At 40.7% G+C, this 27352-nt stretch overlaps 3 protein-coding genes across 3 annotated transcripts in view; 2 read left to right on the top strand and 1 right to left on the bottom strand.

The window, feature by feature from the left end:
* The window catches only part of rsrc1 (arginine/serine-rich coiled-coil 1), a 132640-nt gene extending 119834 nt beyond the window's left edge, over positions 1–12806 (top strand). The window contains exons 8-10 of the mRNA XM_074642044.1: positions 5615–5721; positions 9011–9118; positions 12359–12806. Of these exons, the coding sequence (XP_074498145.1) occupies positions 5615–5721; positions 9011–9118; positions 12359–12451 (308 nt within the window). The 3' untranslated portion in view covers positions 12452–12806. The remainder of the gene's footprint in view (positions 1–5614; positions 5722–9010; positions 9119–12358) is intronic.
* Positions 12807–13911: 1105 nt separating this feature from the next.
* Positions 13912–24015, top strand: mlf1 (myeloid leukemia factor 1). Its single transcript, XM_074642041.1, has 7 exons — positions 13912–14084; positions 15002–15164; positions 22097–22180; positions 22291–22419; positions 23040–23199; positions 23576–23714; positions 23908–24015. The coding sequence occupies exons 1-7, from the start codon at positions 14038–14040 to the stop codon at positions 23972–23974; spliced, it is 789 nt and encodes a 262-aa protein (XP_074498142.1). The 5' UTR covers positions 13912–14037; the 3' UTR covers positions 23975–24015.
* Positions 24016–25768: 1753 nt separating this feature from the next.
* The window catches only part of med29 (mediator complex subunit 29), a 2491-nt gene continuing 907 nt past the window's right edge, over positions 25769–27352 (bottom strand). The window contains exon 4 of the mRNA XM_074642043.1: positions 25769–26313. Within this exon, the coding sequence (XP_074498144.1) occupies positions 26086–26313 (228 nt within the window). The 3' untranslated portion in view covers positions 25769–26085. The remainder of the gene's footprint in view (positions 26314–27352) is intronic.

The raw sequence follows: 27352 nt of genomic DNA, 5'->3' as shown, positions 1-27352 counted from the left end.
GACAGGCCCCTGATGGCAGTGGCAGGAGTCGTCAGGACGGCGAACTCCACAGAGACCAGTTGACACTACGATAACAAGGTGACCACCGCAGGGGATCACTCGGCCCGTGTATGTGTTTGTGGTTGAAGGTGCATTGTTGGAGACATGTGGCTTTTTTGGAGGTTGGGGGGGGGGGGATGGAGGTAATGTCTGAGTGACTGTGCGTATTGTGTGTGCATGTGTGGTCTCGTGGGAACACGCATTAGACTGGCTTAGCCACCTGCTCCGTCATTGGACATCTCCCCGCTCGCACCCGCACTTACAAACACATACATGCATATACGCACACTCCTCAGGGACGCACTCGTTGGGACATCTGGCTCAGCCTGTCAGAATTTCCCCTTCATTTTTGTGTGACCTGTTGACCCCCGGCGGCAGCCACAGGCGTCAGACAGGCATCACATCTCGTCATTGTTGCAACGCCACCATTGGTTTGTTCGCAGACAGCCTACAGATCGGTACAGAGGAGAGGAAACTCGTGGTGGTTTAGCTATTCTTGACATTTGGATTATTTTAGGTAGTTCAGGTGTTTCTCTTACTCCTACCTTTGGGTTGCTGATCTGCTCCCGTGATCCGCATCTCTTCTCTTTCGCTCTTTCTTTTCTGTCTCCGTTACTCATTGAGGTCTCATTTTTCAATGCCTAAAGCTGCAGGGTATTAGTTATGCAAATATTGACGTGCAGCTTTGCCCTGCTAGCTATCAATTGAAATCAGCAAATCGATGGGCCTAATAGCTGCTCATTAGCCACTTGATGCATTTCCAGGGCTAACATCAGAACCTGTCAGCGGGCCCTAATCAATACAGTCTAAAAGTATTACCTAACCAAAGGCCCACACCAGACACCTTTTTAATAACATAAGTTGGCTGTCTGCGTGGACTCAATGGCTCTGGGTCTACGCAGGACAAGCTTAAACTTCTCTGTCATATCAACAAAATATCTCATTAGCAGCAACATTCCCAGACACCAAGCAGACACATTAGGTTTCTTAATTTATTTGTTTTAGTGACGGCGTAATGGAAAGCCACATCCGCAATACAAAATGCCTCACAGAGAGTCATTTGGTGGTGATAATGAAATCTCATCAGTCGGATTTTAATAAGTAACCTATTGTTTCATTTTTGTTTCTGTTGTTGTTCAGTCCAATTCCCAGGCATGCTTTGGAGCAGCCTGTTGTTTGGGCCTGGAGAATCGTACGGTAAAGACTTTGATGCAGCCAGGATGCTGCTGCTGCTGAGAACAGGGCCAGACCGGAGCCCCTCTATCGCCCCCAGCACGCAGCCCTGCTAAGCTTAACTCAGCTGTTTGATGCCAAGCTCTGCGAGTGTGTGCCTGTGTGTGTGCGTGCATGCGTGTTATGCGTGTGTGTTTACCCAGCTCAGGGGTTACATAAACAAGAGCAGCTAGCCTACAGGTAAGACCCACAGGAGACCAGCCAGGAGAGAGAGAGTGAGATGGAGCGCCAGTCTCTTACCTTGGCATTCCCCCGGTGTTGTCGCCATTGCTGGAGCTGGATATTCACTAATGAAGGGCGAGCTGGAAAATGACTAAAGGAGATAGTAAACAAAGTTACAGCACACACACACACACACACACACGCATTGAATGAGTGTGTTAATATAGTTAACTTGGTGGAGGCAAGCATCCGTGCATGTGTTTTGTGTGCATCCCTGATGTATCTGGGGCTGCTGTAAAGAGATGGGGAGAATGTGGGCGGATGGGGGATTGGAGGCGGAGGCTGGCAGCGGGGCAGTTGGCCGCTGGTGCAGAGAGAGAAAGAGCGGGGAAGGGGATTGGAGGAGGGGGGGTACGGCGGAGATAAATCATTAGAGAGCAGGTTATTGGAAATGCAGGGAGATAAAAGAGTGAAGAAGCCAGTAATTGCCTTAAAGATCAGACTACAAAGCATTACTTTGGATTTTACAAGGCCAGCCAGCAACAAAAGAGCAGTAATTTATGAGCTCAGTGTAAAAGAATAGCATAATTACATTAAAAATTAATGCTAATGAGGGCTAAAATGGGGAAGGTGGTTATTATGAAAGTTTGTATTCATCTTCCCCGGGTTGAATGATGGCTAGTGGCTTGATTAATGGCTTAATTTCTATCAATTAGCAGGCAAAAAAATCTCCACTGAGACGGGCCCAAATTGAGCATTGAATTACACATCTTTACCGCGGTGCAGGGAGAGAGGTGGAGGGGGGGGGTAGAGGAGGGGAGGGCACGTTATTGAAACCTGGGAAACCAAGAGATGTTGCTGTGTGTGTGTGTGTGTGTGTGAGCGTGCACATGAGCGTGCACATGTGAGAGCCGGGCATCAGTTACAAAAGTTAGATAAATGTTTATCCTCTGTGTTCTAAGAACTGGGGTTTGTATCACTCAGAGAAACACATAGAGAGGGCCATTAAAATATATAAAAAATAACTTTAAAACAAAAACTTTGTGAATTTAAATCTCGTTAAAAAAATATATATTCTTTGATTAAACTGGCCAAATTAAAATGGCATGACCTGTCACAAATAGATTTCTTGTACTTACTGTGTTGAAGTCACACCACCCACCATCAACACAGCAGCACAGTTTCCCCTTTTTTTCATTTTTAATACATTCATTAAATGCCTTTAAGCTCCCTGTTTGCCATATAATTCCAAAACACTGTCAAAGATTTGCCACAATTTGCGAGACCTCAATAAAACAAGCAGTTAGTTTTCCTTCTTATTTATTTTTCCCCACACAACAACAACAAGTGCTGCGGTAATTTAGCCGGCACGCTAGTGCACTCAATTACTGGAATTAATCAGCAGCGGCAATATATTCAGCTCGGCTGCTCTTGATTGACAAACTGTAGACCAAAGTCAAGTTTACAAAGACAACGCTGCCACAGCCCGAGGCCTCTGCTCGTATATGGACATGTGTTGTTGAACAGCTCCCTCTTCTGGCAGGGAAGTGTAACTGCTACGTAACGCTCTCATCTTCAAGGCTGAAGGAGATGAGCTGAAATCTGTTTTCATTGGCTGGTTTGATTTTCTCTCCTCATCCTCTGGTCTTAATCAATGAAGTGGACAAACAGCTATTTAGAGAGAACAATAGCCTATTGATTCTGAGCCACTCATCAGCACCGCTGTCTGTCCAACTAATTTCAGTAATGAGATGGCAAGTGAGTTTTCTGACTGCCTCTTTTATACATACGCGCACGCACACACACACACACACACACACACACACACACACACACACACACACACACACACACACACACAGAGGTGTAAACATGCAAAACACACGTTAACACACATTGCTCAGTCACTATCCATTATTGTAGTCTGCACATACAAAACATAAGTTTATTGATTGAGTTTGATTCTGTTTCCTGGTTGGCAGTAATGGTTGCAGTGCATCTCAGCATGCAGACACAAGAGAGCTCACAATAACCTCATTTAAAGCAGCGCATACTGTACATTTAATTGTGTCTAGTTTAGTTTCTTTTCCGTTTCTTTCTCTCGTCTGTTTTCTCTCTCAGCTTTCACTTTACCCTCCCATCATCGCTGACAGAGAAGCGTTCCTAATGCAGTGACAATTGAGTTGGCCTGTTAAATTAATTTGCCAGATAATGTGTCAATATTAAATATCAACTTTGACCTCTCCGAGCTGCGGAGTGCGCTCGCCCGGCTCGAGTATTGATTTTTGTCTGCCTCTAAGCTCGCTAGGCCCGCACTCAAAGTCCATTATTTTTGATTTTCTCATGAAATACATATCTTTTCCCTCTGACATCTGACAAACAGCATATGGAAGTCATTTTATCTACCAATAATGTGTTTGTCAAAAAGTCTGAGGTCTTAATGGATTCCTGCAGTGCACACGGACATCCCAGCAACAGACGGGCCTGCCAAGGAGATGCTTGCAGATATGGGATGTGTGTATGTGTGTGTGTGTGTGTGTGTGTGTGTGTGTATGTGTGTGTGTGGATACATGTCAGCGTGGCGGTTTGTGTGGTAGTTCCTCATGTAGGGCATTCACGCTCAAAGGACAGCAGAGAAGGGGTAATTGAAAAAGTGAATTAAATTGTGCTGAATTAATTGTCGGCCAGTCACAGGCGTTAGTTTTCATCCGAACGTGTGAACGCGCTCGTGCAGCTGTGCAGTGAGCGGCGGTGGTGATAGTGGTGTGAAGGACAGGCCACAGTCTCCAGGAGGATATTGGGCCAGTGTTCAGACTTCATCTAGCAGCCCAGTCAAGGTAATGACTATTTTTGGAGCCGCCGTGCAATGCGTCTCTGCTCGCATCATCCCCAGCGCGGGATGACAAGCTGATAATCTGTCACATAGGAAGGCTTAATTCCACTTGTCACTCAGTCGTCCAATTCTGCAGTGCATTTAAATCAAAACTGAGTTTGTTTGAGTGCTATTATGAACTATAATAGGGTGTGTGTGCCTTTTGGTGTGTGTGTGTGCGATGGCATGTGATGCTTTGCCATGGAAGCCGGAACAAATATTCATTTATTCATTAAACACCAGGGCCATGAAGATCTGTTGTGACACCCTTTCTGTAGCTACTAATGTATTGAATTAATTCCTGCTATTAGCTCCAATTGCACACTCTCTGTGTGTGTGTGTGCGTGCGTGCGTGCTAGAGTATGCCGCATGTATGGCAGCCACGAGTGTGAGTGCAAAGTATGTAAGTTTGCAAACACACATGTACATGTGGGAGTACTCGATGTTCTTTGTGTGTGTGTATGTGTGAGCGAGTGTGTTCCCGTTTGTGTACTTGTTTTCATGACACAGCCTACATCAGTGGAGCAGAGGAACATGGATGTGTGCTGGATTGACAGACAGAGAGATGGGAGAGTGCAGGAGAGGACGGATGGATGGGGGAGAGAGGGATGAATATTGACTGATCAGTGGAGAGATTGACAGCCAGAGAATAATGGGAGCATTCAGACTCCGGTTGCTAACTTTCCTGGCACACCTATTTTTGCCCTCCTACGCTAAAGAAGAAGACCGCTCTTGAATTCTCGAAATGATTTGCTATCTGATATGCAGAATCCTGATGTGTTTATATCCGAGAGTAATTTACTGGAAACCCTTTTCTGTCTCTTTGTTTGATTGGACAAGCCGGAGCGAAATGCTTTCTGATACATGAAAAGTGTATGAAACCTAATCACATTTAGTCTCCATAATGAAATTCCATTGCAGTGAGTTTGTGTTCATATTTTGATTATTTTAGAATGCATTATCCGAGTGTAATTCACTGTCTGGCTATTATCTTGTTAGTATTTTTTTTCTCCACTTGCCTTTTGTAGTGACTCTATGCCCTTGGCTAAGCAAGAGTCCTTCTTTTAAAGAAGGCCAAGATTAAAATAGGGGAATATCAGATGTTTTATATTGTATGTGTCAAGGAGCATTAAACAGAGAGATAACATACAATCAACTAAGCCCAGTCCAAATGAAATCTGGTGCCTTTTCAGAAAATGACAAGGGATGTCTGACCCTCTGTGTGTGTCTGTGTACACGTGTGTGTTTCTGGACATGTGTGCACGCTTTTGTTCATCGCCTCTCTTTTCTGTGTAACGTGTGTTTCAGACGGAACTTCTCTGGAGGAGCAAGTGCGAAGGATAAAGGACATCGAGGCCATCGAGAGTGATTCCTTTGTTCCTCAGGCTTTCAAATCATCCAGGGATGATATAAAGGTGCGTTCTGTCCCTCTTTCTCTCCCGACCCCTCACTCTCTCCATCTTTTCACTCCGTCTCTTATTGAATTTCCCCTCTCCGCAACGCTGTGCCGTCTGTCCAGAGACAGCCCAGACCAAATCAAACATTCATTCCAGCGCCGTTTGTTCCGACCTGAGACGGTTTCATCAGGCGCTCCACTGTTCGCCGCCTCCAAAGCGGCAGCACCCACACAAAAGCCACAGCAGGCAACAGCCATCCTCTCAGTCTTCCTCTCTCTGTCTCTCTCTCTCTCTCTCCCCCCTCCGGTTGTGCAGATGCAGACAAAACGCAGAAGTCATTATTGAAATGTCCCTGTCTCTGAAGGAGCAGGAATTAGATTTGTTGGGGGCTCATGGCTGTTTTGAAAAGGATAGGCGACAACATGTGACAGCAAACCTGCACAGACTTTTGGGACACATCCTGGTGAGTCTGACAAAGGTCAGGACCGATGTGGCTGCAGCTTGGACTGCACAGATGACACAGTTTACCCTGCCTTCCCTGCCGAAGAGTGTAAACGCCCCTTTCACAAACTGAAACTTAAAGGTATAGTTTTGAAGGTGTTTTGAAGTGGGGTTGTATGAGATACTTATCCATAGTAGATGTATTACTTACAGTAGTTGACATTTAGCGTGCCCCCAGCTTGGAGAAACAGACAGGAGTACCTACACCGCAGCAAAGCAATACAGTAATGTGGACAGCAGTAAAACACATTTTAGCCACCTAAAAGAAAGGCTCACCTAAAAAAAATCTATATCTGTTTAAGGGTACACTATATTCAGAATATTTTCATCGCATTATCTTGCTGTCAGACAGACCGTTCCTTCTCCTTTCTGACGGGGAACTGAACTGAAAGGGAAACTTTTCTATGCTCTCTCCAAAGCCAGCAGGCTGAGATGACAAAAGCAGTATAGATACATTGCACTTTCAGTTTAGTTCGCCGTCAGAAAATATTCTAAATATAGCGTACACTTAAACGGATATAAAAAAAAATTTTGTGAGCCTTTTTTTTAGGTGGCTAAAATACGTTTTTCTGCCGTCCCCATCCACAGCACTGTATTGCTTTGCTCTGGTGTCGGTGCTCCTGTCTATTTCTCCAAACTGGGAACGTGCTGACAATCACCTGCTGTAAATAATACACCTACTATGGATAAGTACCTCATACAACCCCACTTCAAAACACCCGAACTACCCCTTTAACCAGGTTCACCTATCCAGCTAGGTAGTAGCTTTCATTGTTCACGCCCAGATCTCCTATATTGTCTGATCTGTTCTCACATGAGTAGAAAGTTAGATTCATACAGTAACATCACCTCATAAAACATAATGCAGAAACATTTATTTTCCTCAGATCCTAAAGAAAATATAATTTGAAGTACAAAAAAAGGATGCAATGTTTTAATCAGTTGCTTTTTGAGAACAGAAGTGCTTTAATTATATACAAATCCAAGTTTACACATTCTTTGTATAACAGCTTTTCATTGGTTTTCATATTAATCTCCTGGGTCCTCATCATTAGTCAAATAATACTTAAGATATCCAGACGATTGATCGTTAGTTGGGAAGATTTCATAGTCTTTCAGAGTCTTTTCGCTACATCACATCTTTGGCTGCAATGAAGAGAATAATACTCTACATTTAAACATTGTTTGGCAACCCTGTAGTATATATAAATGTTGTTTAATGAAACTGATAATTAATGAACCTTTTTAATCAAAATAACAGAATATAATTAGCCTATAACTGACTATATTTTGTGAGAATACATGCCTATAAAGTATGTAATTTAGATATAAGTCTATTTGGTTTTAGTATTGATAAACATTTAGCCATGAGTTGTGTCCATTAATGATTTTTTAAGCCACTGTTAATGAGGAGAACTCAGGGAAACCTTTGATATCTGCTACAGTGCATCTATTTCAAGCAAGCTGCATTCATTAGAAATGCACTGTATATTCAGCATATTATTACCAAGAATTGTGTATTTGGCACATCAACATACTTATTAGCCGGTGTGTTTTCTAACTCGCTTACTTTTTGTATCCTGCCAAATGAATTTTAAATAGATCTTTCCAACTGGGTAAACATTTGCTCTGGGGCTGGTTGTAGGACTGTTTGAAACATGAATGGACTTGGCAAAGTGTTCATTTTGATATTTCTTCTTTATTAAGAACAACAAGGAGAACAGGCCATCCTTCCAAATGTGGGGCTTATTATATTTTTAAGTAGTACCTCGAGGGATGGAGGAAGAATCACTTCTAAATATCACATTTTCTACTATCAGCTCGGGCTCTACAGATGGAAACATGAGGGGGGCAGAGAACCGGCGTCCTTACTCTAAGTCCTTTTCAGTTGTAAAGAAAGGAGAAGATACATTTCCACCCGGCTTCAGCTGTAACAAAAAGTGGCACAACTGACCAAGCAAGCTGTTTTGAATATGTACACAAGCACTCACACGGCAGTTGCTGCTTTAGCACAGTTAAGACTCGCTTACAGAAAATATAAACTGGAGAATATGATGGTAAATACACAGATAGATGTGTGAGTCAAGTGAGACAATAACATTAGATTCAGGATACAAGCTGATTACTATCAATAACCAGCTTTCTAGAAGCTTATTGAATGAGCCAGACTTTCACTGCCATCTGCTGGACAAATGTCGTGTTGCATTTCACAATTCTTTACTGTGTCTCAATTTTGTACTACATGTAGGTAAGTAACATATACCAATCTTTATAGTATATTTTTCCGTTTTTTTGTACAGTAATCTACAAACTTTAATGTTTTGATACCAACAGGAAATGATGCAATACGTGCGAACTCAAAGATATTCAGTTTACTGTCATAGAGGAGTAAAGAAACCAGAAAATATTCACCTTTAAGAAGCTAGAATCAAAGAATTTTTACTTATTTAAAAAAAAGAAAAAGAAAGAAAAGATGACTCAAACTGATTAACCAATTATCAAAATAGTTGGAGATTGATTTAATAGTTGACAATTGATTAACTGAATAATTGTTGCAGCTCTAGTATGTATGTGTTAATACTGTTTTTGTTTTGGCTAACGTATGAATATGATGTATACAGTACATGTCTTTTATTTATTTTTCAAAATGAGTTGCATCTACCATTTATATGCTTCTATTTAATCATGTTTCTGTATCAGTGTGTTTTGTCTTTCTTAAAGCTTATTTAAATGTTTGAATGTGCTCATTTTAATTTGAGTGTGACACATTGTTGTGTTTTTTTTTTGTGTATTTCTGTGAGTACAGACTGAGCCAGCTGAGGTGAAGCAGGAGTCAGACAGCGCAGATCCTCAGGACGTCGCTCTTCCCTTGTCCATAGTCTACAATGACAGTGACACGCTCGCCCACGCCAGTGTAAGTTCACCCTTTCACTGTTGGCTTTACTGCAGACTTTTTAACACCCTCTGAGCCACTGAACAACTTCCAGTCCTCCTACACAGCTTAAGTTGATCTCCCTTCTTGCCATTTTTATCTTTTGGTACCATACTGTTTTTATGAGTATGGTGTTTGCCTTTGGTGGACAAACTTTGCAAACTTTTTCTTTTAAAAATACCCCTGCTGCTACTAACACCGCCACCACTTTTTAAACCATTCCTGCGTATTCTGATACTGTGCCTCGTGTAGTATAAGACGCTGCTGTGTAGTAGATCATAGCCTCCTAACATCACCTCCTCCCCTGCCTGCAGACGAATGATGAAAAACGAGAAGGAAAACTTTAAACTCCAATAACGCTCCCTGGGGCTTCCCAGTCATCTATCTCCACTGGGGGAAACTAAGTTATGCCCTGACGTATGCAGATAACCCCCTCAAATACACACACCGCCCCCCGGTTCAAATGCACACACACACCCTCAGACAGGCTGATGTATGGCAGCAATATGCCCCAGGCGGGCCCCGGCCTCAGCTTCAGCTCCAGCTCCGCTTCCAATTAGAACAGATGAGTCCCATTAGCCCAGCCCAGATACTGTCATCCCACACACACAGCCTCATTAGCACCATGACACCAGCGCACGGCCGACAGACAAGAACTCACTGGTGTTGAATCTAACACACAGATAACATGCAGCGCCGCTGTAAGCAGCGTAGGTTAGGAATGAAGGATTGACGTGTGGCATAGGACCGCTCCACAATCTGCATAATAACAGACACATATCATCACATAGATATACAGTATGTACACATAGCCAGCATCATGTCTACATCATCTCTCACCCTCACACACACAAACACACACACACAGTGAATACAGAAATGCGCCTTGCTTCTCGATCTCATATTGTCATTATGTTACTTCCTAATAAACAGATGCCGTCATTCATCAGACACTTGCAGCAGCAGTTTTATAGCCCTCTTACAATCAGTATCATTACTGCTGGTGATGTACTGCGATGAATACAAGTCACATGTGTCGGTCTTTTCTATCAACACACTGCTAGGCCCCCAGATGAGTTAAAAATAAAGGTTTTTCTCATGTGCATTTTGAAGTGAGATGACAGGGAAAGACTTAAACCTGCAGTAGGCAGAATATTTTTGGCATCATTGGGCAAAAATGCCATAATAATCTTTCAGCATATTGTAATTCAATGTTCCGAGAGAAACTAGACTTCTGCACCTCCTCATGGCTCTGTTTTCAGACTTTAAAAAATCTAAACGGGAGACTTTGGCCAATCACAGGTCACTTCAGTTCCTATTGGCTGTTCATTCAATGGAGGCAGCTGTCAATCACTCTTGAACTCCTATCAAATGGTCAAACTAGGCAGCGCTGATCAAATATGAATCAATATTCTGTTACTGTAATGCCTATTTCTCACCTCAAATGTTTTCAGAAACATCTTGTAGTGTACTGTTTAGCTGTAAAATGAGAAGGTTTGTGACCCGGCATGTTGAGATCAGTTGAGGAAATATCAAGCACAAGCTACCAAGCTAACAGAATATTGATTCATATTTGATCAGCGCTCCCTAGTTTGACCGTTTGATCGGAGTTTGCGAGTGATTGACAGCTGCTCAGAGACGGCAATGCTCCGGCTCGGCTCTGATTGGTTGTTTTCCTCCGGTCTGTGAAATCCTGCAGATGCCATTAGGAGCACCGGAGGACACAGAGGCACATGATTTTTTTTTTTCAGATTACCTGTCTCATGCACTACTGTCAGGATATAGCAACCGTTTTATAAAAATAACTTTTTTAAATCATATTTGCTCCAATTTCGCCTACTGCAGCTTTAAGACACATAAGATACCTTCACTCTAGTATTATAGCGTCATCGCTGTGACTCCACACTGAGGTCACATGGGTGTCACTGGGCCGTACGGACAGCTCTATGCCAGGCTCATGAACTTCCTAGGAAACATAGCTCATTCATTTCTGTCACATTCTTGAAGAGAGATGTTTTGTAAGGTAACTCTACGGTTATATATAAATTAGTAGCTCAAGTGGCAGAGGGGACTGTGGAGTAGAGCTTACACTGCTCTTAATCAATTCAAAGGAAGCAGTTAAACTAGAAATGTGTTGCGGTGGCCAGCAAATTCCACCGGTGTTGGTCAAGGCATTTTTTTTATAGAGCGCAATATCACAAATTTGCCTCAAAGTGGTTTTCGATCTGTATAACATATGGAAGTGTCTATCCTTAGATAGGTAGATAGACTAGGGAAACACAAGCATGCTCATGGTACCTAGCTCATTCGGGCAGCTGTAGTTCAGCGGGTAGAATGGTCGTCCTTTAACCACAAGGTTGGCGATCCTCAGTTCCTACAGTCTGCATGTCGAAGTGCCCTTGAGCGAGACACTAAACTCCAAATTGCTCCCCGGGCGCTTTACAGCAGCCCACTGCTCCTAAATGCGTAGGATGGGTTAAATGCAGAGGTCAAATTTCATGTATGTAACTGTATGTATATGATGATTGTAATAAAGTTTAAGTACGTGAAAGTACATTAGGTATAGGCATGGGTGTATATTGTGTGTATTATATCTCTGTGTACCTTCATTTAGACAGACAGTAGAAATAAAAAAACACTCATATTTGCTTTGAGAGGGCTACAAAGACAAAGATCACATACATGTTAAGAACTGCCTGCCAGCTAGTTAAAAACCGTTGTAAAAATGAATTGGTAACTATTTTGATAATTGATAGGTTGTTTGAGTCACATTGCAAGCACAAATGCCAAACATTTTATGGTTCCAGGTTCTCAAATATGAGAATTGGCTGATTTTCCTTCTCTTACATCACAATAAATTGAATATTTTTGGGTTCCTTGGACATTGTTTTGGGCATTTGTCACTGTTTTAAAGACCAAACAATTAGTTCACTCATGTGTAAGATTTAGATTTTATACCTTCACATACCAGAAATGCAGTTTTTATTTTGTGCTTTTCAGTAGACAAATTGTGTCCACTCTTTCATGCCATGCCCTATCATTTAGAATTACATTATTATTATATTTCTTGTTTTCTATCTATCCATAGTTGGGTTTTTTTGTTTGTCGACACTGGTTCTTGAATCCAGGGCCTGATGTTGAACAGAAGTTAAAACTACAGTCTGTCCCTATCTGTACCTTTGTCTGTCCGCTTACTAACGTGTCCTCTGCGCTGTCCTGCAGTTGTTCATGGACAAGGAGAGGGCCGAGGAACTGTGGCACAACAGATTGATCTCGCTGCGGCAGGAGAGGCTCATGGGAAGTCCTGTGACCTGATGGACGCCAGAAGATCCCCCCTGTTCGCCGGGGGAAGTTTCAGCTGCTTTTATTGTGTCTCAATCTGTCTTGTTTTAGGACATCACAATGTTTCTGAATTTAACCTTCCACTAATTTTTCTATCTTATTGTAAAAACTTGTGAAAACTTGAGCAAATGAACAGTTTTTGGTCCTGATATGCTTATTATTTCATTAATGTTAATGTAATTCAATTAAACAATCTGCTGTTCTTAATTTGGAAGGATCTTACAGTCAGAAAAAGTGATGTGTTTTACCATTTAGATGTAGCATTTGATATATTTTGTCTTTTGTAATCAACTCAGTGATTAAAAATGGGTGTTTTTTTGAGTGAAAACTGTCCCGTGCTTTTGTGGGTGAATGATGGAGATAAACCTTTAACTGGGACTGAATTGATAGAAACAGCATCTCTCTCTTCACCAAAAACGTGTGTGTGTTTTTAAAGTAAGATAGCAGCCGTATCTACAGATAGATACAGATGAATGAGTCACTCTGCCATCCAGTAACGTATTAAAAGTAGTCTGAGTCACCCTTAGGTCACCATATATCTCTCAGGTCTGCATCAGGATTGACATAAGACTTGAGCTAAAAAAAAAGTTTGAGGCAGGTGAGAAGACGTTTACACCAGTCTTAGGTCAATCCTGATGCAGACCAAAGAGATAAGGTGATACTATCCAGAGATTTATTAGTTTATTCAATGTTTTGTCCCTGTTTGAGTGGGGATTCAAGGCAGTGAACAGTTCACACTGAGGCCTATTTGTGGAACAGCCAGATGGTAAATCTATACTGAGTCTGGGGACACGGTGTGTCAATCCCGTACCCTCAAAATAGTCAGTGTTGTAATGACAAAATAAATGTACAAAATGATTTGCTAAGGCAAGCACACAAATTTGTAACAAAAATTTGTGAGTACAAGAATATCGTTAGAAACAAAAAAAGTCTAGTAATTTCATCCTATAGAGTGCTGCCTTGTTATTTCTCCTTCACCTTATAAAATATTTCTGTAATTTGATATTAGTATAACTAGCTGCAGAGCTTACACAGCACACATCTAATGTTGTGGTGACATCTATGCAGCAAGATATGAAAATGTTGTTTATATATATATATATATATATATCATCTATGCAGCAAGATATGAAAATTTTGTTTTTATATATATATATTATACATATATATCATATATATATATATATATATATGACATCTATGCAGCAAGATATGAAAATTTTGTTTTTAAATATATATATATATATCATATATATCATAAGACATTGCTGGAGTGCCGTTGCCATGGCAGCCACCCACAACACACAGCGCGCGGATAGAGCCTTTTCAAAGCTCTGAATAACCAGCCAATCAGAGGGCCGGGTTGGCATCACGTGTCCGGTGTCACAGTGAGTTTGGTTCTACATCATATTTCATGCCTCCTCCTCCTCACCATAGTAACACCACCGAGGCTGAGCGGGGCTGCTGCTGCTGGGACACCTGTAGAGGAACGGATTATCTTTTATATAGAAAATCTTACTCTCAGTTTTTGTTTTTTACAGCCTCAAAAATCCGTGGAAATGTTCAACAGTAATCGTGGGGAGTTTGATGAGGACCCGTTCTTCTCGTGAGTAGCTAAACTGTTTTATTCATAACTTGTTAATGCTAACTTTAAAAATTGAATTTCAACATTAGCCATTTCAATGTAATGACACTGTTACCTAGCAACAGCTGCTGGACTGATGGACACTGTTTTTTTGTATGTAAAGTTATATTAATTTATATTTATAGACCTACTAGTAGTAGTAGAGCATTATTTTTTTAATTTTGTTTAAAACAATATATTTTTTAAATTTTACATATAGACATATATACACATACAGACAGGCTAACAATATTAAATTATACAATGAAATGTTTAGTCAGAATTTCAACAAAAGAGGGACATGACATTTCATGTATTTCACATATCTAACAAAGAAAACAAAGAAAATAAAAGATAAGACAAAATAAATAAATACCTCAAAAAAGAAGAACAAAAAAAAACACAACAATTTCAACAACAACACTCAGCAACACACAGCAGATTCAAATTCTGCTGCTTTCCCTCTGGTTATGTATAGTTGAGCATTATTTTGTGGCCTCCATGTACTAGTGACATAATTTCCAGTACAATTTGGAGAAAGTGATTGAAATATTTATACATTTTAATAACTATCTACATACATACATACTGTGTGCCTCCAGTCACTTTGACTTATTGCATGAGTGAACACCAGCTGAGTTAGTGTGTCCACACTTGACCTTAGGGGTGTTTCTTATTTGAATGTGTTCATTGAAGAATATATCTGTAATGGTCTCCAAGATGGCATAGGTGATAGAGGAAGTACAGTGTCAGGTGTAGAGATATTTTATTTTTCCTCTCCAGGAAACCTGTATCGTGGTTTGCAGTCCTCAACATAAACTTTGCAGATTTGCTTAGACTTTTCTTAGTGGAAGTTGAGATTCACTTTGTCTTCCTCTCTCTCTCTCTCTCTGACATAGGGATCCTTTCCGGGCTCACAGGGAACATATGCGGCAGATGATGCGTAGCTTCTCTGAGCCATACGGCGGGCAAACAATGCCCAGTATAATGGATGGGAGAAACCGTGGTCGTGACATGGCGGAACATCCAAGCTCATCCCTGGCGCTGAGGGGCGAACACAGGGTGAGAACATGCATTTCAAGAAGAACTCCTTTTACAATTATGAGTGGTTTGTGTACTTGTGGACTTAAAGGTCCTATATTATAAAAAAGTGAGATTTTCATGTTTTGCTATTATAAAGCAGGCTTAAGTCCTATATAAATACTGTGAAAGTATCGAAACACTCAATCCACAGGGAAATACACACAGCTCGTATTCAGAAACTCTGCATTTGAAACAAGCTGTCAGGATTTCTGCCCATACGTGATGTCATGAATATACAATATTTAGACCTTTGACACAATTTTAAACGTAAACATTCTAAATGTGTCCCAGTTTATTCTTGGTTGCAGTGTATGTGAATGTCATCAGCTGACAGGAAGTACACATGGACCCAAGCGGTTGCCTAGCCATCTAATTCTGTTGCAATTCCGTCAAAATCCGCTAAAACAGAGCATTTCAGACAGAGGGTAAATACAGGCATATTCAGGCAGACATTATGAGGAAAATAAAGTTTTTTTTTAACATTACAGTATGTTAACATGTTCTAGTAGAAACACAAAATACAAGTATGAACCTGAAAATGAGCATAATATGGGACCTTTAAGTGATAGGCAATACCAGTGTATTCCTGTATCCATATGTGTGTACAGGCACATGACTGACTAACCTACATACATATGATTTGGGTCTATGTGGGATGAAGGATGAAGCCTCTGCTTCAGCAGTTCGCTCATACAATTAATTAGGCCTCATGACCCTCCTTGTCCACTGCTCATAGCAGAAGATTAGCATTTGGAGGAAGCGCTAAGTTTACTAAGGTTATAGTGGAAGCTGGCCACTGGCAGCGTAACTGGAGCACCACTCACTGAGGTATGGGGCCATGTGAGTCTCTGGTTTAGTAGAAGGGCAACCCCCTTGGCCTCTCTGGACAGTTATATCTAGCCCTGAGGAGCCCTATTTATAGTGCATTGTTCCACTGACACACTGCTTTCTTGCGAATACGCTCACAGACTTCTTTAACACTCAAACCAATAGGACCCCAGAGAATTCTGCTTTACTCTGCTGAGATGAGCTACTGCTGCTAGAAATAACAGTTTATTTTGATATCATTCTAGCTGGCCCAGTATAGTTTATCTTCAAATATTACTGCTTACCCATAAATCTTTGAACCATACACTTCTGTTCCGTTGTAAATTATTCAATTATTCGTCGACTATTTGGATAATCGATTAATCGAGTCATTTTTTAATAAAAAAAAAGAAAAAAATCTGTAATTCCAGCTTCTTAAATGTGAATATTTTCTGGTTTCTTTTCTCATCTTTGACAGTAAACGGAATATCTTTAAGTTGTGGACAAAACAAGACATTTGAGAACGTCATCTTGGGCTTTGAGAAACACCGATCGACATGTTTCACCATTTTCTGACATTTTATAGACCAAACAACCAATCGATTAATCAACAATGAAAATAATCGCTAGTTGCAGCCCTACTTCTGTTATACTACCTAAGGATAAGGCTGTAAAAGCTGTGGCGATTCAGTATTTGTAATAAGAAACATTTTCAATAACTGTTTGTTTCAGTACATTTTGATGTTATTTGTGCAGCATAGTAATGAAAAGGCTAGCTGAGAAGGGGGATAGTTTTATCTGCTACGTTTTGCACCCGTTCACCTTTCCCAAATCAGCCACTGTACTGCTTATATATCCCTGCTAAATCAATCTTAGTCCCTGTCACCTGCTTTAATCCCGCTATCTCATGAGAGCCTGTATATTTATCCTTGATAATGACTTTCATCAGAAGCCTGCATGACCTCAATAGCCAGCAGCCTGCTTTCTCTTTATTAGCATCATGCCATTCACTAGCTAATGCCAGCTGAGGAGGAGCTCTGAGGACTTGACTAATGTCATCGGTGACAGTGGGTGAAATGGAGCTACACTGCCAAGTGTCAATCCAAACAAATTATCGAATCTAATAATAGGAGTAATATACTGTTTTTTGTATATGTTTCAAATGTTGTTTGACTTGTCCGTCAGTTGTTGACAAGATATTGTTTACGTATAAGTATGAAAGTTGAGTTTTTTGAGGAACAACAGGATATTATGAGGTGTTAGTTTTTCTGCTGAGCTGGATCACAAGTTGCAGCAATTGCAATTAGCAAAATAATCACTTATGATGTCTCTACGATATTGAGAAGGACCATGTGAAAGGATCTTTTTTTTTTACTTGATTCATGCACAGACATTTGGATAGGAGATGCAGATGTGAGATCTATGAATATTTCCATAGACTCCCGATCCCTAGACTGCTTTGTTTGTCACGAACAATAAACAGAATACCTACTGTCTGGTAAGATACATGGAATTAAGGTTAACTGAATTACCATAAGGATCCACAGTTTACATCACACAACTCTGCTCTCTAACTCCCACACACGCACTCATTTATGTGAAGATGAGGAGCAGTCTTGTGGTGCCCAGCAGTGGTCAGAGGGCTGGAGCTCTGGGTGCTGTGTTGTTGGCTTTGGAAAGGCATCATGTCTGCGGATTTCATGGACACTCTGTTTTCTCATTGTTGCTCTTTTGGTCCATCTGTTTGGCAGAACGTGCCTTGGCAGTGCTGGTGCATTAGCAGCTAGATGACAGACAGCTCGCGCTCATTCTGCTCTCCGATATCACAGGCACAAATGTGCACACATAAATACATACATACATAAACACACACACACATGCAGTATTAAAACACAAGCACAATTACACACAGTCACAGCATGCAAACTGACACAGACACGCTGGCATGCAAATACACACACGCACATTGGTCGCATACTGCTGGAAGGCTTTTACTTCTTGTATTAACTCGCTAAGCTTCAGATTCGCAATAGGAAAATAAGTCCCATCTCACCTTCCAAGGCTGCTATGAGTTCCCATATTTCCTTGTTTCTTGCCAATATCCACTACCTGATTCATATCACCTTTCAAAGCACTTGTTCATCAGGACACTTGTCCGCCGAGGAGGTTATGTTTTCAATTTGTTTGTCAGCAGGATCCCGGAAAAACCACTGGCCCGATTTTCATAAAACTTGGTGGAAGGGTGAATCATGGGGCGTATACACAAATTATTTTTCACTTTCATTTACATTGCAAGATAGGGCATGGCCTTAGGCGGAGGTCTGCGCTCTCCGCGTGCTCTTCTAATTTATAAAACTACCGCAAAATGACAATCAAGCATCATTATAAGTTAGATGTACTTTCTTTGATTCTGTGATTTATACCAGTGAGCAACCTCTGGGGCTGAAAAGTGAAGCCAATGCTGAAGTGTTTTAAACTAGCATTCTTTCTAATAGCCAGCAGGGGGCGACTCCTCTGGTTGCAAAAAGAAGTCTGATTGTATAGAAGTCTATGAGAAAATGACCCTACTTCTCACTTGATTTATTACCTCAGTAAACATTGTAAACATGAGTTTATGGTCTCAATCGCTAGTTTCAAGTCTTCTTCAATACAGCATGATGTTCATTCAGTAAATTATGGTCCCATTTAGAGTCAGATAGACCATAAAGCAGGGTCTGCTTTAAGGCGTGGCTACCTTGTGATTGACAGGTTTCTTCCACAGTGTTGTCCAGTCTGCGAGTTGTCCGTGTTTTTGTCCTACAACTTTAACCCTTTCACAGTCTGTTTTCAGTTCAAGAAAGTTAATTATAACCTTTTCGGTCGCCTAAAAATGTCTTATTCAGTTCGGTTGTACTTAGCTCCGCCTTCTCGTGTCACTTCTGGTTGCAAAAGACTAAGATGGCGACGGCCAAAAAACGGTTTCAAAACGGCAGTCCACAAGCCAATGGGTGACGTCACGGAGACTACGTCCACTTCTTATATACAGTCTATGGTTTATACTGGTGTGACTGGTGGTGCTAGGACTATGTTAAGACTAGGTAGATCTGATATCGTATTTGTTGTAGATTTATGCCATTTAAGTCCTATTTTCCTCCTGCTGTGGCACAAAAATTACACCCCTCATTCACACACAGCAGCTCTGAAAACACCCCAGTCCCACAACCAGATTCAGTGCCTCCTTACCTTCTCTGTGCTCTTCTAGAGCATACATTTAACAAAATACCTCTTAACTCCCCTGGTGATGCACCACTTCTTAGATGTTATGCATTTGCAGCACAAACACTCACTTTCCCTTTTAAGTATGAATCATATCTACAGCACATGTCCCTGACGGCGTAACTCATAGCTCCCCCAGTTGAGGCCTGCCTCAGAGGGCACAGTGGCAGTTCAATATCAGATTGAGAGAGATGGAAAAGCGAATGTCAATCTGCAGTAGTCCAGACAGCCTAAAATAATGTGTTAAAGACCAACGGGTCTACGTTCCTTATCTCGCACCCTCTGCTCAACCCCGGTCTAAATATAATGCTGGCAGATATGTAACTGGCATTTATTAGTTCATAGATGCCACTCTGGGATAAAATTGGCTGTGAGGCTTCATAGATACTAGTCAGGAGCGTTTTACATCAGCTTGACATTTGAAAAGAGCTGAGAGAGCAGCCTTGGACTCTTTGACCCCTGTTAGATCCCTGTCCTGACTGGTCCATCCAGCCTTCCTAGAATGAAGCTCAGTTTCAGTGTTAAACCCACGCTAATCTCTGGCAATGCGACCCAATTACACATGGAACACAAGTCATTCAACACCCCACTGATTACGCACAATACCCCTGTGCATCACACCCCCAGAAAATACACACACTCGCATAGCGGCGGCTGTTGAGATGCTTATCCAGGGCCGCGGGGTCATAAACACCTGCGGTTTTGGCGCAGAGAACAGAGGCCAGGGTCTGACTGAAGGCTGCAGGCCGCTCCCTCCTCACTCCCAGAAGGTTCATGGCCTTGGAGGGTTGTGCTTTAGGCTGTGGGGAGAGCTCTGTGTCAAGGGCTTAGTGACCGATGTAAGACAACCTAACAGCTTTCTGGCAACAACCTCTACAAACATGCAAAAGGTCTGCAAAGATTTATGTGCGTGAACCTGTGTATGTGTGTGTAACATGCTATACAATACTGTGCTATGTTGCTAAACTGATATTGTTTGACTCCTCAGGATATGAGCCGGTCATTGTTGCCCTTTGGCAGTATTGACAACACGGTCAGTATATCAATCTGCTGATCAACTGCACTGTCATATGAGTTTCTCATTGAAGTACTTTTAAGTGCATGCTCTAACTTCATAACTGATTCTGCCCATTATGGTGACTATAAGTGGTCAGGAAAGAGTTCACAGTGTTTTCCTCTACATTCACTCCAAATTTACACCATCACGCAAATCCACATGCACAAGATTGCGTTATTTCTCATAATCATATTGCCAGCAATCATTTTAACTCAGTTACAGTATAGTTTAAAGGGCCACTGTGTAGCATTTCAAGGGATTAGCAGAAGGGGAATATAATATTCATTATCTAGTTTAGCGTATTATCACCTGAAACTAAGAATCGTGTTTTTGCTATCTTAGAATGAACCCTTCATATCTACATAGGGAGCAGGTCCGCGAACGGCGTTACTACAGTTTTACACCCGTCGGCTCACGCTACCGCAGTCTTGGAAATGGAAGAGTAAACGGAGGGGTACTCAGTCGGTTGCAATCTGCAACCACACCACTAGATGCCGCTGAACCCTACACACTGTCCCTTTAACCTGAACCTGTTGCTCGCTTCTTAAGCCGCCCACTCATGATCAGCAGTTAAATTGCTCTGCGTTTGCTGTGCCGTTGTTTTCCTATGGGGAGAGCGGTGCCGCCCGACTAAGCAGAAGCGCTATCCTTGGCGTGAAGCACCACTCAAAATTGCCACCGAGCGTTGCGTTCAAATTATTTCAACACTGACCTTGCTGTCTGCTGACCTTTCAAAGCGCAACGAATGAGATAACAGCTGCAACTGTTGTTGTTGCTGCCTTGAAACAGTGAATGGCGTTCCTTACACACTTATTGGAGATTTAGTATTATAAAATAATTAGAGAATACGAAATAATTTGCAGAATTTAGGGAATATTTTGAATGCAACCCACAACTAACTAATCGGTCATTACACACCTCAAAAAAAGCACACACACCACTGCCACAGTTAAAAAATAATTCTTGTGGAAACACTGTGACCATTATGTGGAATGACTAGTGAGTTGCTTTCTGAGGTTTGCAAAATCTAATAAGGCTGCTGTTCTTAACTGCAACATCTTCACCGTTGTTCCTTTGACAAGATAACGGTTATCTCTTTAGCTGCTTTTACATTACAAGTATGAAACCATAGCGATCTGCAGTGTCTACCTGTCTTTCGTTTTTGTGGCTGTACCCTAACAGAATATCTAATGAGAACACATTTTGTATGCATGCTGATTGATGGCATCTTACTGCGACATGCATGACTGACTTGAGTCAAAGACTTGAGACTTGAGGCAAAGGTGGTACCTCAACTGTGACCTACAGAAACTTTATGCATATATTTAATAGGAAAATAAATGTGAACATGCACTGGGTCCTAAGAACTAAGAAGAATTTTTGAGTTACAATCTAGTTATATGAGGTGCTTTACATTTTTATTATAAAGGCAGTGATGTGTTTTTTTATTTAAATTAAACAGTTTACATGGTCTTATTACAAGCAAGATTTTTTGTCCTGCAATAAATCCAACCTTTATTAAATAAAGATATACATATTTGCATGCTGGACTTGGTTTCTAGTTTTGTAATATTACTAGGTCACATGGTGAGGTGATAAAATGTGAATGTCCTGGCTACAGTGTCCCAGATGGCACACATGTAAGACACATTTAGCTCTCTGTACTGTGTGCGATTTTGTTTGTACACATGACGGAGTTGTTTATGAGCTGATAATGCCATCGACCGTGTGGCCCAGCCATTCAACTCTTCTGGCCTTTTATGACTGTTCTTTTCCTTTTGTGTTGGTGCAGGACATGAATAGTAACCCATTAGGCATGTTCGACAACATGATGTCCAACATGAGAAACAGGATGCAGGACATGCACAGGAACGTCGTGAGTTTAATGATTTTTTGTGTTGTCTCCTTTTTTGTTTCGCTGCTTTTCTCAGACTGTTGTGGCGCATAAACTGTAGCTGCTTAACGGTGTGTGTTTGTCTGTTTCAGGAGAACATGTCCACAGATTCAAACACCCACTCGTTCAGCTCCTCATCAGTCATGACATATTCAAAGGTTGGAAATGAGCCTCCCAAGGTCTTCCAGTCGAGCTCATCGACACGTCGTGCCCCTGGAGGGGTAAGCACCCCATCAGATGTGTTACTACATCATATCACAGTACATTAGACCACAGTTCAGTACACTGCGCTCAGAGATGTAAATCCTTCTGTAGAAGAGTGATCATGGTGATAACTTCCCTCTGGCCTTTCCATGTGAGAACATTATTGCAAGCAAACTTTTCTCATAGCGGCATATGACGCCCTGGTTCCCTTGACAAAAAGCCAATGGGGTTTTTCCTTTGGATTTTGGATTACTGCACAAGATAAGCTCTGAGGCAAACAAACGTTTATGAGCGTGAATGCAATTGCGAGAAGTAAAAAGTTAACGTTAGGCTATAAACAAACTACATCTCAGCCACAGTATACACAACGAGGCTGTAAAGGCAGACTAGTTGGCGTGATGACGTTTTGTAGTCTCATTTAGCCACTTGTTAGCAACCGCCTTTTTTAAGACGTATATAAATTTCAAAATTCACCAATGGGATATTTACTGACATATTTTATATCGTAGAACAAAATGTTAAAATCTCTTCAGCTTGTGTTAACCACAGACCTTATTCCAGGCATCTAACTAAAACGTATTCATTCACCCATTTTTCATGGACCAATTGATGGGTTTTAATAATGTTTTATCACCAGATCAAGGAGACCCGGGAAGCAGTTAAAGACTCTGAGAGTGGTCTGGAAAAGATGTCCATTGGTCACCACATCCAGGACAGGGGACACGTTGTTGAGAAGAAATTCAACAAGAAAACCGGAGGGAAGGAGTTCAACCAGGACTTTCAGAATATGGATGAATGTATGTTAAAGTGTTTGTTTGTTTTTTTTGCCTTGAGACAGTTTCCATTCCCCGATAGTCTGCCCTCAACTACCCAAATGTTGCTTCTTTATCGAGTTGTTGCAGTAGCTAAGCATGGTTGTTCCATAAATGTAAAGGGTCCAGCCATATTTGTTGCACTACTTAAAAATGTGACTGGAGCTATTCCAGAGATCATTCTAATTGTGTCAATTGAATTATGAACCATGATTCACAGTATTAAAAAACCAAGACACCATTACAATGATAGATAAACTTAGACTTGTTAAGTAGACCAGCCGGTTGAACACAACATTTCTAGGCCATCAGTTCACAGACAGAATATTCCCTAACATGATCCTGATCCTCCGCCCCCCAGCTGAAGCACAAACTTTTGACGATGAGTGGCAGCAGGAGGTGTCCAAGTTTCACCCGTCTGACCCAATGTCTCGTCTGGAGGAGCCCCGACTTCGTGGCGTTCACTGGGCAGCCCTCACTGGTCCTGAGTCGGAGCACAGGTCAGTATAAACACGCTCAGACCCCATGTGGTGTTGAAGACAGGCCAGAATGTGCAGTTCAGGATCAAATGACAAACACACTGATAGCAGACACATACAGCATGCTTCTTTAAGTATATTGTGATGTTATGATACTGCAGTTAATTTAGCTTTCGAACTGTGATTATTTTACAATGTTTTGTATTTTCCACAGTGACCAACCAAAGGGCAAGGCTGAGGGTAAAAGCAACATGAAAGGTCCAGGCTCGACAAAGCAGTGAAAACATCTGTTTGTGTGCTTATTAAAATCTTTCGAGCATCATGAAGTACACTCTGGTGCTCTGTACCCCCCCTCCCCGACCCCACCCCACCCCACACACACAGACACCCTGGTTTCATCATATAAACATCAGGAGGCACCGACCCAGATTTAGAAATGTTTAAAAGACTGAACGTTTTACACTTCTGCTGCGCATTTTCTAAAGCATACTGCACAATTACATTACAGTGGATATTTATTCTACTTTTTCATGGGTCAAATTACTCCAACCATCTCACTGTTAATATGTTGAATCTTAGCACAGCTCACACTTGAATTTGAAAACAGAAAGATGGGAAGACATATATAACAAAATCTGGAATATGTAGTGTGTTGGCTGTAGAGCAAGCAAAACCAGGACATCACGATAAAGTTAAAAAAGGGTCCTTAATCTTTCACAACAACCAGGAAACTAAAAGTGTCATTAGCATTTCTATGGATGTAGCCATGTTGATACAGATTAAAATAATTTCATATAATGTAAGAAACACATTAATATGTAATTAGGGGTGTTAGGCACTACTTATGTTACACATTAAAAGTCAAAGAGCAACTCTATGATTTGGCATCAGATTTATAGAATTTGCTCTATGTGTGGTATTCTGATGATGTCATTGTCATAATGCAACATAATGTAGTGACTTTGACTGTTTGAAATCCACTAATGCACTTAGACAATGTCTAAATTGTCTTTTTGTAATTATACTGTCTAGTACCTGATGCTCTAGAGATATACTGTATGTATTTTATCTGCTGTAAAATAATACTCTTCCCTTTTTATATGTTACTTTGGTTTCTCTTGTTTTTCATCTGATGAACTCTGTGCTGCGTAGCACGATATCTTGACAGCGTCTGGATTATTCTCAATAATTCTAGCTTTGTTCTTGTATATTTTTTCAAGCTTTAAAAATAAGTTATGTGTCAGACTATTGTCTGAAAATAAAAAAACATGAAGATTAATGTTGTGTTTTTTTTTTTTTTTATCAGTTTCACGTTGATATTCACTGACAAGGAATAAGATAAGTTTCAATTTACAAATGCTGAACAGCAGTTAATGAACGTTACTGTAGGCCGGCAGAGGGTCTATGAGAGTGTGTATGTGTGATGAACCTCTCGTGTCTGTTTGGTAGTGACCCCTGGTAGTATTTTTGGATCCAAGCGCTTGTCAGTAACTCAGATTGGTCTGAGATGTTACACAGCTGCAGGCTCCCTTCTCACATGCTTGTGTATCAGACTTCATTAATTCCTTAGCTTCAACATACACATAGGAAGGGGCCGAGCACCAATATATAGCTACGTATATACATAAAACAGTTCTTATAACTGTTTTATATCTATGGCTATGTATAACAAGGATCCAAGTGTAAACTGAGTTGTCAGTTTGCTGTCTCCTTAGTATGTTTATGTAACTTGGAAGATGAGCCATTCAAGAGAACTTCTCAGGGTGTTAAACATGAACTCTGTGGTCAAACTTATGCCTCTCTGATGTGTCATGTGACAGGAATTCAGATACTTCTTTTACAGGATCCTCCAAAGACAAAGAGCTTGGCTATTACTCAATGCATGTGACTGTTTTTATTGGAAAGAAGCTTCATTCTACTGCATCTGGTCTGACATTTTTCTTCCCTTCTACTACTTCCAGCGTTAAATCTTTCAAAACTTTACTGCAGACAAAGAACACAAAGTGTTAAAATTAAACAATGTGTGGTTATTCACCTGCATATTTGAACAAATAATGCTTTACTCTTGTCTTCAACATAAGTACAAAGGTTTAATATTCAATACAAATAAGCTACAAAAGTCTTGTTAATAATGAGTTGGCAGCTACAACTCTGCCACCACCTGCTGGTCATCTTAGAACATGACTTTTTTATCTGAAATATTTACAGTGTTTACAAGAAACATATCTTGCTTAAAAAAAAAATCATAACCAAATATACAGAATCTTGAGAAATTAAACAGCATCTTGACCAAAACTGAGATCTGAATATGGGACAGCCTTGTATATGAAATCCATCATCCTTCTCATAAATGTCACCAGCTGTAGAAAGAGTTGGGATAGTTCACTCAGATCTACATGATTCCCTGAGGCGGTGCCTTCCCTGCGATCTTCTTGGAGCACTCCAGCAAAGCGTTGTGGATATCTTTGGCACAGGAGATCTGAGACTTGATCATGCCGAGGTATTGGGCGTAAGACATGGACTCTGTCTGCACTGTGTCCGGTTTGGTGGCTGTTGGGACCAGGTTGGGTGAGTGTTTGGCGCTGTCAATGCTCTGGGAGAGGCACTCGTATGCCAGTCGCTGCACAGAGGGAGACAAAACAGGAGTTTGTGTGGCATATTTTAAGCGTAGATACAGTATACGTAGCGTGTGTTACACATACACATTCACACCTACGGGCAATTTAGAGTCAAGGATTAACCTGCATGTCTTTGGACTGTGGGAGGAACCTGGAGAAAACACACACTTATTCACACTACTGCTAATGAAATTCTTCATCTTACTTATTTCCAATGCAGTAGGCACAGTGTGTTGTGGCTGCAGTGTGCAATACCCTGTTAAAGCAATGATCTATTCCACTTCATTGATTAAAATGCTTTTCCAATGCTCCTTGTGAGGTGGGTTGGCAGTGTCTTATGGGATAATGACTACTCCTCCCATCAATTTAATGTTAAAGTTATAAAAGGCTTTAACAGGGTTGAGCTTTATTTATTTACAGAAGCAATATATTTGCAGTAGAAAATAAGGGAAGGAACTTCCTTAATATTAGCTGTGATGACCAAAGAATGCCTGAAAACATCACCTGGTACTTCAACAATATGTGTGTGCATTGTTTATTGATTGAGATATTACTCGCTTTTAACAATCCCAGTTTTTTGTCAGATTAAATTTACATAATTCATTTGATTAATACAGTATCAAAATATTATATCCGCGAAATAATATGGCTTACAAGACTATCCTCCTTTTACACTTTTAAAGATACTGATTTTAAAACATATTTGACTACGATTGAAAATTCTGAATTGGCAAAAACTAGATTAGATTATTTCGATATTTCACATCTATTCCAATTGTTTAACAGACCCTAATTGTTTTTTTTCTTTTTATTCAACTTATTTTCCTTTCCTTACATTTTATTTGTTGTATAATTTATTTTATTTTTATACTGTGCAATATATTTACTGAATTTTCTGTAATGAAAAATCTGAACATGTAGCCTACTTTATGTAACTACTGTGTTGATTGTATTTCTAAATAAAGTATTGAAAAAACACATATATATGTATATATACATATATATATATATATATATATATATATATATATATACACATAC

Source organism: Sebastes fasciatus, chromosome 7 (genome assembly GCF_043250625.1).
Source record: "Sebastes fasciatus isolate fSebFas1 chromosome 7, fSebFas1.pri, whole genome shotgun sequence".
NCBI lineage: Eukaryota > Metazoa > Chordata > Actinopteri > Perciformes > Sebastidae > Sebastes > Sebastes fasciatus.
The sequence above is the reverse complement of the archived record's forward strand: the minus strand, read 5'-3'. Positions and strand labels throughout refer to the sequence as shown.

Excerpts from the sequence above, each read along its gene's own strand:
- mlf1 (XM_074642041.1), top strand. The coding sequence starts at position 14,038 with ATGTTCAACAGTAATCGTGGGGAGTTTGATGAGGACCCGTTCTTCTC. Across the intron at positions 22,420-23,039 it reads CACGTCGTGCCCCTGGAGGG|ATCAAGGAGACCCGGGAAGC; the intron begins GTAAGCACCCCA and ends TTTTATCACCAG. Across the intron at positions 23,715-23,907 it reads GGTCCTGAGTCGGAGCACAG|TGACCAACCAAAGGGCAAGG; the intron begins GTCAGTATAAAC and ends TATTTTCCACAG.